The sequence below is a fragment of the Ictalurus punctatus genome, chromosome 17, assembly GCF_001660625.3.
Source record: "Ictalurus punctatus breed USDA103 chromosome 17, Coco_2.0, whole genome shotgun sequence".
Classification (NCBI taxonomy): Eukaryota; Metazoa; Chordata; class Actinopteri; order Siluriformes; family Ictaluridae; genus Ictalurus; species Ictalurus punctatus.
The window spans coordinates 7099457-7113515 of NC_030432.2; the positions used below are offsets into that span (position 1 = coordinate 7099457).

Sequence of the window (14059 nt, forward strand, 5' to 3'; positions counted from 1 at the left end):
TGATATTGTTGGTTGTGATTTCTGCCACTGTAACAAAATCAAAAAAGGGGTCACAGACCCCCTGGCTATGCTTCACAGACCCCTGAGGGGTCTCTGGACCCTACTTTGACAAACACTGCTCAAGATGCTATTGAAAAATCCACTCTGTTGCTTTTACCCAGGAAGAATCTGGCAACCTTGAAGGCATGACGTCCACACAGGTGACTTGTGTAATCTGAATGGTGCGCCAAGAAAATTGACTCAGTCATGTATTGAAACCTCACAGTAAGGATGATAAAACATAGGTCTTCCACAAAAATAATAAAATAATTTCAGCTTTGGTGAAGGAGGTAAACATGCCTTTCGGCACAGCTCACAACGGACACATTTTTGCAGTGCTAATGTACAGAATGACTTAGAGGAGTTTGGATGTGTGCTAAAGGGTTCATTTGACTTTGTTGTACCTGTCAGACCCGAAGCATACTGAAGTGGACTAAAAGGTGATCGCCTCACCAGTGCAGCCACAGCTCACAATGTGATGAACTCGGCCTGCAGGGCCTATTTCTGTTTAAACCCTCTGTTGCGCCCACAACAAATTATAGCTTATTTGTGTCTGTGCTGTTTTTCATGTGTAATTGCATTTGTTGTTATCCCAGACGCACAATATTTATTATTAACATAATGTGCGTGCAATACATGGTTCTGCTAACATTTTATCCAGTGAGTCTCCAATTAGGTTGTAAGATGTCCGCATTAACAAGCCTAAACCTGCATGTACCCAACGTGTAGGACTGAGGGTTTTTTATTGTGAGGTTTCTGTCGTGTGCAGGATTTAGAGAGTGTAAGAGAGTTGTGCACACATCCCCTTGGCCATTCATTATGGCTAAACTGCCTTTTGTATGGCTTATATTTGCACACTTGTGCTGTCATGATAAGCTCAGGACCACACACATAATTTGATGAAATCTGTTCCGTTTCTGTCTAAAAGCTGTGCAGGCAAAATCTAATAAAGTGACCTATTTCCCTAGAACAAGAAGATGAAACTGGTAAATACTACCATTAATTGATGTATAGCAGCACTTATGGAAGAAGATGAGGAAATAATTTCTGCTGCAGAAAAAGCCCTATCTATCAGTGCAACACAAATATAAGGATTCTTAATGTTTTTGTTCTCAGCTGTGTTCCTAGACTTGGTGGCCTTCTGAACTTTTCTGCAGTACTTTTAATGGTAATTTTTTTTTCTTTTGTATCTAAATAGTGCATTGCAGTTTTAGTTTTTAGCTTCTTTGGAGAAGTTACCGAGTGAGCTGCTTGGTTTTCCACGCAGTGTCTCAGAATTGGAGAGTGCACCATCAGCAGTTTTTGTTTTTGTTTTTGTTCCAGCAGTGACTTTCCTCTTCACTGAAGTGCTGAACGTAATCTACGTTCTATTGAAGTGAACATTCTCAAGCTACAAAGTGGGGGAAATGGGGAAAATCCATTCCTGAGAATATTTTTTTGCTGAGACAGGTACAATGACCTTTAGCCATTACTCACAGGGCTGGGAGGGGCCTGTTTGTCGATTGACTAATCCATCTCCCTTATTATCAGATCTGACCAACTGCAATTTTGAAGCAATCAATTAGCTGGCCAGAGGCACTGCGTGTCCTCTCATTAATGCAGTGGGAATTTCATCTGCTGCCTTTCTATAAAAGGCAAATATTTGGTAGTTGAACAGTTAGAAAGCTGTCAGTTTATAGAAAAGTATTCTGATCCTGTTGCTCCTGAAATTGGCTTGTTTTTATTTATTTTTTTGACTAAACAACCCTCACAGTAGCCATTCGTGGGAATCATACAATTGGCTATTGAAGTTAATTTACAAAAAAACATTTGAAATTTCAATTGACAGGTTGATTATTTGAGTTTTCTGAAATAATTCTGAATTGTGAGGCTTTACATGTCTCTGAGGAAGCACATTAGCCTTTGCCCTTTCAGGTCTGTAGCTATCATGTGATATGTGAGAATTATCTAGGAGGTAAAAAATGTCAACACCACATCCGGTGTATAAGGTGAGTCCATCCATCCATTTTCTGTACCGCTTATCCTACACAGGGTCACGGCGAGCCTGGAGCCTTTCCCAGGGGATTTGGGGCACGAGGCAGAGGACACCCTGGACGGGGTGCCAACCCATCGCAGGGCACAATCGCACACACATTCATTCACACACTATGGACAAATTGGAAATGGCAATCAGCCTAAAATGCTTGTCTTTGGACTGGAGGAAAGCTGAGCACCCGGAGGAAACCCCCAAAGCATGCAGAGCAACCCCCAACCCCAGTGTTGCGAGGCAAACGTGCTAACCACTAAGCAACCATTCCCAAATAGGTTGTACTCAACACCTCTAATCAGTAGACAACTAAAAGAAAGGTTGAAAAACAGATTTAAAAAGAAACTCCTTTCACTCAAGTCATTTTAAAAGACTTCTCCAGTCTCCGCTGCTACAGACTCTCTGTCAGTATAATGATGCTTGAATTCATGATGATAACTACCATCAATGTTGAAGTCCAGGGCACTTTTAGTGGGTTCAGAGAGAGAGAAAGTGACCTTTTCACAGCTAGACAGTGAGTATGTCTCTGATGTAGAGTAGGAGGCGGTGTGCAAGATCTGCTCAGTAATGATGGAGATCTTTTTTGATAGCAGGTTTTAAGCTTGCCACAAACAGAAAACAGTCTTGGTGGACATGTTCAGGGGAGCTTTTCAAGCCTTTCATGCTCATTTCAGTCCAGGAGGCAGCGAGGCAGACTGCTTGTCACAATGAGGGTCTTTATAACTGCTTGCATGGTTTACAGCGGCTGATGTGTCTAGGGAAGTTTTCAGAGCAGAGAACGAGTCATCTGTCTCAGGGAAGGGAGAAATGGAACATACAGCTAGAATGATATATTGAAAACCCTTCAGTTAAGAGGTTATTTCAGAGAGAAGTCAAAGATGTAGTCTGTTTGGATTTGGTGAACCCATGATTAGGTCGAGATGTTTTTAAAGAGTCAGCATGCTCGATTGTGATTCATAGGCTTTTTTTCCAGTGCATATAGACCAAGTAATTTTAACATGATACAATTTGTTAAGGAAGCAGCAAAAATATAACTGCAGTCTAAAAGGTATTAAAAGGGTTTAATAGCATTCGTCACTATTACACAGCAGACAGTGAACGAGTCACAGTCACCAGCATGGCACAGATTAATGGAGAAGAGATCGTCGAAGCCCTATCCTATCACTAACAATAACATGATTACCCATCAGTGATAGTACTTTATTCAAATCTACAGTTTACTTAAGCATTTAATTTACACCATGCAGTATAAGTGCATTTAAAGTATTCTTCAGATCGGAATGTCTATCAGCCTGATTCATTAACATATAAACATAACAATATTTCATATTTCATTAAAAAACAATTACTTGAGGGTAGGCTAATGACTTATTTTATTTAGCTAATATTACTGCTATTGCTACTTCATATGTTGACAGTGTAGTAGTTACTTGATTGATATACCAATCAAGCAAACAAGCATCTACTTTACGTGTACACATCATAAATACTATATTCACAGAGTTGACAGTAGATTAGGTATACCAGTCTAGTTAACCATTAAACTTACAAATTATTTTTTACTGGTCCAACTTTAATAAGTCACTGTTATATTTATGTCAGGTTTGGTTAGTTAGGTAGGGATTTGATTCTGTTACTTTGTACATTAGGTTAAATTATTTTCCTCAGTAATGTTAAAAAAAATCATTTTAAAAAATCTGGTATTTTCAATACCTGTACAAATTAATACAGTTCAGTACATGACGTAATATGGCAGTGTTCAGAGGTGGATAGAGTAGCTACTCTAGACTACTCTAGTACTCAAGTACAAGTAAAAGTAATAATGTTAATAATGACTTGAGTAAGAATAATAAAGTATCCAATGAGAAGACTACTCAAGTAGCAAGTTACTAGTTACTTTGAATTCGATTAAAATGAAGGGAAAATTACATTCAAGTAAATGTAACAAAGTAAATGTAGTGCGTTACTACCCACCTCTGGCAGTGTTTTATTAGTTGTTTTTTTTTTTTTTAAAAACTTTCATAAGATAACAAATTTAGTATTAATATGTTCGCCTTAAGGTTTTCTATAAGCTAGTGCGCTCCAAAACAATGACAAAATTCACATTATAAAATATATGCATTTTAAATTTACTGTCTCTCTATCTCTACCAACAATACGGATCAACAGTTCTGATGACATCACTCTGCACTTCAGCTTCTCATCAGATTTTCTGTCCAATCAAATGCTCTCTAGAATTTGATGTGTCCCGCCCCCACCCTTACAAAAATCACCTTGCCGACGTTGCCATTGTTGAGCGAGAGAATCATATCAGCGAGCATGGGTTTTTGCATTTTTGGCTGGTCGAACACACAGGTTGTATTCAGTAAAATGTACATTGGTTAAGAAATGGCTTGAATTCATTCACTTTGAAGAAGGAGGGATTTGTGCCTGCTCATGACTCTGTGGCAGACATTTTTCCATGGTACTAACTGTCAAGCTCGGGCTGTGAGGTAAGCTAAATGCTACTGGCTATTTAAAAAAGGGGAGGGGCCACTTCATATGTCCCACCCAGACTTCCTGTTTCAGTGGAAATTACATCAACACATCGAATAACACTGTTTCAAGGCACTTCACGGGGACTTTAGTATATTAGAAATTGCAGCAATACTGCTACCTAAGTCTAATTTTTTTAGGCTTGTTGGTTAAAGGGTGTCTAAATATTTTGCCAAAAGTAAATAGGAACACCTGTACACCTGCACATGTTTGCAGTTATCCAATGCATACAATCATGCAGACACAGGTCAAGAGCATCAGTTAATGTTCACATCAGAATGGGAAAAATTGTGATCTCTGTGACTTTAACCATTAAATGGTTGTTGGTACCAGATGGGCAGGTTTGAGTGTTTCAGAAACTGCTGAGCTCCCCAGAATTTCCACTCACAACAGTCTCTAGAGTTTACACAGAACCATGCATGATTTTATGTATTGTGCTGGTGCCACGTGATTGAATGATTGGAGAACTGCATAAATGTGCAGGTGTTCCTATTAAAGCAGACGGTATGTTAAATTCATGAATTATTTTGATATGAGCTTCCTGTAAAATGAGGTATGTTTTATTCAACACCCTTCTTGTCTGTGTCCAGGTGTCCACGGCGTGAGAGAGGAGCCCCAGTTTGTGACGGCCCGTGCAGGAGAGAGCGTAGTTCTGGGATGTGATGTGAGCCACCCCCTCAACGGCCAGCAGACGCCCTATGTGGTGGAGTGGTTCAAGTTCGGTGTGCCTATCCCTTTTTTCATCAACTTCCGCTTCTATCCTCCTCATGTGGATCCGGAGTATGCTGGTGAGTCCAGAAGTCTTTGCGTACAGTCTATGAGTGGGATTGGACTGTATGTCCATTTGGCTCAAGTTCGTGCATTATTTAAAAAACCTGAATATGCATGCATTTTGTTTCAGTTGAACATTTAGATGCATTGCAATGCTAATTATGTGACATATATACATTAAGCGGTCCCATTTGGCCTTAGCATGCTAATAACATTTAACATCCAATCTAATGTCTTTTCTAATCATTAGGCTTTTAAAGCTTCAGGTTGATTTTTCCTACTAAGCATGTGAGATGCTCTATACCAACCTGCCACTTGTTCCTGTTAAAAAGTGCATAACACATCAATTATCGTACGTCTGCTGTTGGAGCTAGTAGATGACACACACACACACACACACACACACACACACACACACACATACACACACACACACAAAGCTGTGAAAGACACACTTAGATCAGTGACATCAGCAATGTGGATATGCCAAACCTAGTGGCAGACATGAAGAAAGTGTCCCATGAGCCGACGAGCTCTCGGGAGCACGAGAAAGAGGAGGCAACATCATTATTTATAAGGATGAGAATAAGATTTGTGTGAGATTGTGTGCGTTTAACTCGCAAATCAAAGCCACTATGAAAAGTGATTAGACACACCCACACCCATTGGCACTCTGATTTTCTCCCAATTTGGTCATTTGCCAATTCCCACCCACTAGCTATCGCTCCCTTATCACACACACAACAGCTAGCAACCAGGGAGGATGAATGCTAGGGCTTTCTCCAAGACACGTAAAGCCAAACACTGTCTTTTCTATCCTATGTTCATGCTGCTTTACAGAGCACCTGAACCCTTATACGAAACTGTTTTTTTCCTCATACATGTTACAAGCTCACAGATGCTACAGATTGGTTACTGTCGTTGTGATTGACAGGGGTGAAAGAATATGCCATCCCTCCCAGCCTTGGTTTCCTGGCCATGGATGGCTGTGGCATTGTAGGGATTTGAATTTGCGATCTCCAGATTAGAAACCAAGCGCTTTCCTGCTGCAGCACTCAGAAGCGATTTTTAATCTTAACCTGATTGAAAATGAAAGCTCAATAGCAAATCTCCAGCTCACATAAACATAAATAGATTTTTGGTGTGAACGCAGAGAGTAGTGAAAGAACTGATCGTCTCACTATTTGGCTGCTTCTCCATCACATTTTAAATTAGAAATGAGGTCTCATGTTCAATTTCAGTTCTCTTGAAATGAGCCAATGCAGCACAGCGGCATCTTTAGTGTGGTTACTACAGTCAGACTGCAGCTCATTATGAAAGACTGCATTGTCTTCCTCATGGCTTACACTCCTGACTCTGACTCACCCCAATTCACATGTATTTCTTTAATTGCCTTAACGACAACCTTTAATTGCCTTAACAACAATCAGTGGCGTAGAATTTTATTTGGAGCTAGACTTTTTAGTGGGTTTTAGCCACCAGCTCTGTCCTAGCATGCTGCCTGATGATGTGTTTCAATATTTTGCTCTTGGGCATAGTTGATATCTGACAGGGATATTTTTATCCATTTGTACTGACATCAAAAATAATTAATATATATATATATATATAAATACAAACATCTGGTCTTTTCTTTCTAGGCTATTTTAACATTGAAGCTGCACTCTCTAAACACCATGGGCGGCACCCAGGGTGGGCTTATGAGAACTACTACTGAAAGCTGGAAATCACAACTTAGTATAATGTCATTTTTGACCTTGATGTGTTTGAGCTACAAAGTGAAATTAAAGATGAATACCTCTATGAAAGCGTGTTTTGTTAGAAGCAAGCTAACCAGCTAACATTAGTGAAATGAGTGGTAGTGTTACCTTCTCAAAACAGCAAATATATTGACCAGTGCTATAGATTCAACCAAATAATCTATCTGTATTTGACTGATCTAAAGAAAATACTACTATCATCTTATGTAAAAGTAGAGTAGTGGTACTTTATTTACTGTTCACAGTGAACAGCTGTGTTGATATGACACCATACAGTAAACTCAGGGCAAAGCTTGTAACTCAGATTCAAATAAAACTCATAACTTAGATTTGACTAAAGCTTTTAATGTGGACTTGACCAAACCCGTAACTCAGATTCAAATACAGCCTGTAACTTGGATTTGACAAGCTCAGATACAGAAAAAAACTCATAACTTGGATTTGATTTGAAGTGTATAAATCAAATTTGACTAAAGCTTGTAACTCAGATTTAAATAAAACTCATAACTTGGATTTGATTAAAGCTTGTAACTCAGAATATAAAGCTTGTATATCAGATTCAAATCAATCTTGTAACTTGGATTTAACTAACTTGGATTCAGAAAAAAACTTCTAACTTGGATTTGACTTGAAGCTTGTAAATCAGATGTGACTAAAGCTGGTAACTCAGATTAAAACTCATAACTTGGATTTGACTTTTATTGTATTTGGCGATGAAAGCACCACATGCTAGCCATTAGTCCACTAGGAAACCATAACTTGGATTTGATTAAAGATTGTGAAACAGATTTGACTAAAACTCCTAACTTGTTTTTTTTTTTCAATGTTAAAGTTATCACCCAGAACAATAATGATCATTTGAACAGCAGAAGGTGTATAAATTATACCTGTGTACATTGCCATCGCTATCAACTAGTCTCAGAAAAAAGCTTGATATGGATGTCTATTTTCATCTCAAACAGCATGCTGTTGTATTTTAGGAATATCCAACACGTAACATGCACCATCCCTCAGGATCCTTGGTAATCATTTCAATTTTCATTGAACTTTTTCTCATCCCAAATGATTGTTTTTCGCATCATGCCCAAAAGTGCATTAATAATTGTTTTAATAGATGCATAAACTTTTTATAACTTGTCCTGAATGGTTATTAGTGAAAGCAACCATAAATCATTCATTTTCACTGAGATTAGGCGAGAGTTACTTATTGCTATCCCTGTATTACCAGGATGAGAATGTGGAACTTGAAACTGCCACAGGGAGAGAGAAAATAAGATAAAAAAAAAAGAGATAGATGCCAATGGAGACATAAAGAAGAAAAAGGTGAATGATAGACCTGTCATAGAAACAGAAATATATTAAGTGAGCCAAGAAGAATAAGGTTTGTGTACAGGCAAAACTATAACAGCGCTTTTCATTGTTTTTAATCAATCTTTATTTTGTTAAATCTGTCCAAAGGGTTTGCAGATTGTTTTCAGATGCTTGAGTTGGGCAGTAAAGCCAGGGGTTATATGTCATGGCCATTGGTATCATGGAAATGGGATTAAAACAGTGTATCTGTTTCTGTCCTAAGGCTTTGATTCACTCACAGTTGGGTGGCCAAAACGAATTCCCGTTTTGGAATCAAAATGATAACAAAATATCATCTGGTTTGTTTCTGGCGGAGATATGTAATACTGTAAGGCCTCCAAACTAGTAAAATCAACATATTTTAGTTTAAATATTTATGTTGATTCGAGTCCAAAAGTTATGTCAATATTTACACAAGGGTAAATTTAATGTCTTTAAAATCATGCACATGTATTTAAGCCTGAAAAACAATAAAATGTGGAGTGAAGGCAGCAGCATTTTTGGCTGTCAAATTTAATATGATATAACATAAAAGCAAAATAAAACAGAAAAATAAAAATATTATTACAGTTATATATGTATGAAAAGATTCACAGCATTGAAATCTAATAGGAGTCTTATATATTGTCAGTATATTGCTGCATAGAGTCGTAGTGGTAATTATCACATTAACATTAATCACTGCAAATTAGGTTTAATATAATAATACGGCTTTCACTCTTGTTATTCAGCAGCTTATAAAATAGCACATGTTTTTGGATTATGAGACAGTGTGTCACTGGGCACAGGCGCACAAAATGCCGCAGCCCCATAACAACCCCCCACCACACACATTAAAGAAGTGTGATGCTATTTTAAATCATTATTACTATCACCCTTATGCCACAATATAATTAATACTGTATTTCTATTGAAATAATGGTACCAGAGCTCAGCTCTGCTTGTTGTGATGGAGCGCCACTCTCTCTCCCCTGAGCTTTCTTCCCGTTTAACCCCTGAGGAAATGTCACTTATGGTCAGGTGTTGTGTTCATTTATTCATTACCCCACATACAGTAGGTTTCCATTTACATTTTATGTTGTGTCTAGTTTGGCAAGTTAAAAACCTGCTTAACCTAGTACCGTGTCAGCCACACCTAGAATTTAAATAACTGCTTTAACTTAAAATACTTCTTGTGTAACATGAGCTGCATTATTAGGGTTAATTGGTTCAGCATGCCCTATCCATTCCAATGAAATGAATAAAACCGGAAATGAACTATTCAGCAACTACCGCAGCATGTTTAATGTAATTTATTCACTAGCGCTGGCGTGTAAATTATGTTCATTAAGCTGCTAAAAAGCTTGGACGCTTGCTCCTCAGCCTGCATTAAACAATGAGTAGGTGCTGAAAAATTACTTTATGATACACCAAGATGAGAAGCACTGAGAGCAATCCAGCTATAGTTAACAGTCTAGATGATGGGAAGTGCATGTCTCAAGTAGTGGCTGAGACAGTCTTTTTCATTTGCCAAGAGAGTGTGGATTTGCTCTCTAACCTCAGTGCTGACGCCTCCCCTCATCAGCACTTTATCACCCTGTGCAAAAATAGATGTGTTTCTCCAAAGCTCTGATTTTATAGAAAAAAACTCTTTTGCTGCAAGGCTGCAGCCCCCTGTTTCCCTGTGGCATATTGATTTCCTGCTCTGGAAACCTGCAGTTTCCTCTCTCAGGTACGGCTTGCAATCTCAGGACTATGATATATACTGGTCAATACACCAGTCCTGTGAAGCATGAAAACTGGCCACACTGTCAATATGCCGATGTTTAATCTCAAGGAAAGTCTTCCACCATGGAGATGAGAGATGGTATCTCACTTGGTTTCCAGGACATGGCTTCCAATGCAGTGAGAAGCATAACCCTATGTAATGGCACAATCTATGATTTACACTATTTTACTCACTTATTGCTGATGAAAGTTTAATACGGGTCCTGGGAGTCACAGTACGCCATCCTTTACTATTGCATGTACTCTACTGTTGAATGTATGCTGTTATGTGATAGCATTATAAGGTTAATATCAAGGATTGCTTTCCAGGTTCTTATAGTGTGTTGCACTGTGATGTAAGCACAAATAATGCTCTGGTTTAGTCTGTGGTTTCTTGTGACAGAGTGATGAATATAAATATTTTACAAATTGCTGTGTTCTTGTCTGTATCTGCTGCAGGTAGGACAAGCCTACATGGCAAGGCGTCTCTGCAGATCGATCAGGTGCGCTCGGAGGACCAGGGCTGGTACGAGTGCAGGGTTCTCATGCTGGAACAGCAGTATGACACCTTCCACAATGGCAGCTGGGTCCATCTCACAGTCAACGGTTAGTTACACACCAGACATTTGTAATCTGGAGAAATCCTTTATAGTCCAGAGAATACAAAGCACTTTGGATGTTTCGCCTGCTCATGTCCATTTAGCAAACTCCTGATGCAGGAATGAATGCGCTTCTGTTTTTTATGCCTAATGATCTTGTCACTGATTCATCCAGCTGAAATACATATGAAACTATTTCAAGATGGTAACTCTGCACTCTTGCAAAATGGAGCGTGTGAAATGTACAGCTTCAATCTTATTGTATTTGACTAATTACATTGCCTGTTATTTTCTCCCAATGGACATATTGAAGCTTGTGTTTAAAATGCAGGAGCAGTTTTTGGCAGGTTTGCAATAGTGAATGTTTCAAAATAGAACGACTGATTGGACTGTGTCAGATCCAGCGTTGTTGCTCATTCAGAGGGTTCACAAGCTGAACTGATGATGGGACTGGAAAAAAAATATGGCCGTTTGGGCTACCTTTTTTTAGACTGCTTGTGTGTCATGTGGAGACTATTCTGATCCTTTAGGGAACTGAATAACATGAAATCAATTCCAAAGGAGCAGTCAAGGAGCAGTAGAGTCTGAACTCACTCGCTCATTGTTGGAAATAAGCTGTGCACTGTGGTGTGTCTTTACTATTTTTATCGAATCAGAGTTTTCTAGGATGTTGCCTCAAGCTTGCTTAATGCACTGCCTTGTTCTGTTCTAAGATTTGAAAAGCTCAGATTGCTGAGTTGGTGTGTGTGTAGGTATAGTATATGAGGGTGTATGGGGGGGGGGGGGTAGGATGGGGGGGGGGGGGGGGGGTTATTACCACCGTCTTGAGAGGATCATACACACCAGGAGCCATTAGGCATTTCTTTATAGACTCTTTCTATAATCTCCATGTATAATGGACAAGGTAAAATATAAGTAAACAGAACGTCATTTCATATTCATCAATGAATCAGAGGTGTACTGTATGAAGCTGGGAAGTGGCAGTCAGACAAAGTGTACCTCTTTCCTCTGTTACCACTATTCATACAATGAAGAACGGTTGTTGTGCTATAAAGCATTTATAATGTTGAAAGTAATTGTATATATCGTATAAGTCAAAATCAAAAAATCAAAGTTTGGGCATTACAGTAATTTAGAAATGCTTTACTTCACTTTATAAACACTCACTAAACATCACCACTCAATAAATAAATAAGGAAGGAATAAAACATGATAGGGTTGTTGAAGGAAAATAATCAATGATAAGGTGGTGTGATGTAGGCTAACATGGAGCATCCAATAATAGCACATCACAAAGTTTTATTGCTCTTATATCACAGCAATTACAGTTGTAACAATTGCAGATTTTGTGCCAACAATTACAGTTTTTTAAATTAATTTAACCCTTTCTCACAGTATGGAAATTGACATTGGCCATTTCAATCAGTATAAATAAATGAGTAATATATATATATATATTTTTTAAAAACTTTATTTTATGTTATAAGACTAGTCAGGACACTGTTGGTTTCTGCGTGTAGCGTACAGTGGTGCTTGGAAGATTGTCAACCCTTAAGAATTTTCTATGTTTACATTTACGGCATTTGGCAGACAGCCTTACGCTTATCTCTGAGCAGTTGAAGGGTAAAGATTACGTCCAGCAGTGGCAGCTTGGTGATGCTTAGATTTGAACTCATGACCTTCTAATCAGAAGTCCAATGTCTTAACCACTGAGCTACCACATATTTCTGCAGAAATATAACCTAAACATCATCAGATTTTCACACAAGTTCTAAAAAATAGGCAAAGAAATTTTACATATCTGTGAGCAGCAAAAGTCTGTGAACCTCGAGGATTAGCAGTTTATTTGAAGGTGACATTAAAGTCTGGTGTTTTCAATCAATGGGATGACAATCAGGCATGAGTGAGCACCCTATTTTGGATAAAGAACAGGGATCTATCAAATTCTGATCTTCACAACACATATTTGTGGAAATGTATCATGGCACGAACAAAGGAGATTTCTGAGGACCTCAGAAAAAGAGTTCTTGATGCTTAATAGGCTGGAAAAGTTTACAAAACCATTTCTAAAGAGTTTGGGCTCCACCAGTCCAGAGTCAGACAGATGGTGTACAAATGGAGGAAACTCAAGACTATTGTTACCCTCCCCAGGAATGGACGACAAAGGTCACTCCAAGAGCAAGACGTCTAATAGTCCACGAGGTCACAAAGGAACCCAGGGTAACTTCTAAGCAACTAAAGGCCTCTCTCACATTGGCTAATATTAATGTCCATTAGTCCAACCTCAGGAGAACACTGAACAACAATGGTGTGCATGGCAGGGTTGCAAGGAGAAAGCCACTGTTCTCCAAAAAGAACATTACTGTCCTTCTGCAGTTTGCTAAAGATCACTTGGACAAGTCAGAAGGCGATTGGAAAAATGTTTGTGGACGAATGAGAACAAAATAGAACTTTTTGGTTTAAATGAGAAGCGTTATTTTTGGAGAAAGGAAAACACTGCATTACAGCATAAGAACATTATCGCATCTGTGAAACATGGTGGTATTAAACATCATGGTTTGGGCCTGTTTTGCATTTGGGGCAGGACGACTATGACAAGGGGAAGGAGGGACCAGGCTGTGAGGATGCACGCCTGGCACTGATTTGTCTAATCAGTGGGAGAGAGCGATAAGGAGTGACTGGAAGCACCACAGGGAGAGAGAGAGAGATGCAACTGTGCTTTATGTTTGAGTTCTGTTTGTGTGTTTCTGTTGTGTTTTATGTTCTGTTTATGATTAAATATTATGTTTGTGTTCAGCCGGTTCCCACCTCCTCCTTGCCTGTCTTTGAAGTGTTACACCATCATTAATGGAAAAATTTATTCTGAATTATACCAGCGAATTCTAAAGGAAAATGTCAGGACATCTGTCCGTGATCTGAATCTCAAGAGAAAGTGGGTCATGCAGCAAGAAAACGACCCTAAGCACACAAGTCGTTTTTATCAAAGAATGGTTAAAGAAGAGTCCAAGAGCCAAGTCCTGACCTTAATCCAATAGAAATGTTGTGGAAAGACCTCACGGTTCATGTGAGGAAACCAACTAACATCCCAGAGTTGAAGCTGTTCTGTACCGAGGAATGAGAAATTCCTCCAAGCCGATGTACAGGACTGATCAACGGTTACTGCAAACGTTAATTGCAGCTACTGCTGCACAAGGGGGTCACACTGAAAGTACTGAAAGCTACTTTTGCTACAC

General features: G+C 38.9%; 1 protein-coding gene across 1 annotated transcript in view; it reads left to right on the forward strand.

The window, feature by feature from the left end:
* The window catches only part of igsf9ba (immunoglobulin superfamily, member 9Ba), an 81355-nt gene that overhangs the window by 15164 nt on the left and 52132 nt on the right, over positions 1–14059 (forward strand). The window contains exons 2-3 of the mRNA XM_053687253.1: positions 5191–5388; positions 10687–10833. Of these exons, the coding sequence (XP_053543228.1) occupies positions 5191–5388; positions 10687–10833 (345 nt within the window). The remainder of the gene's footprint in view (positions 1–5190; positions 5389–10686; positions 10834–14059) is intronic.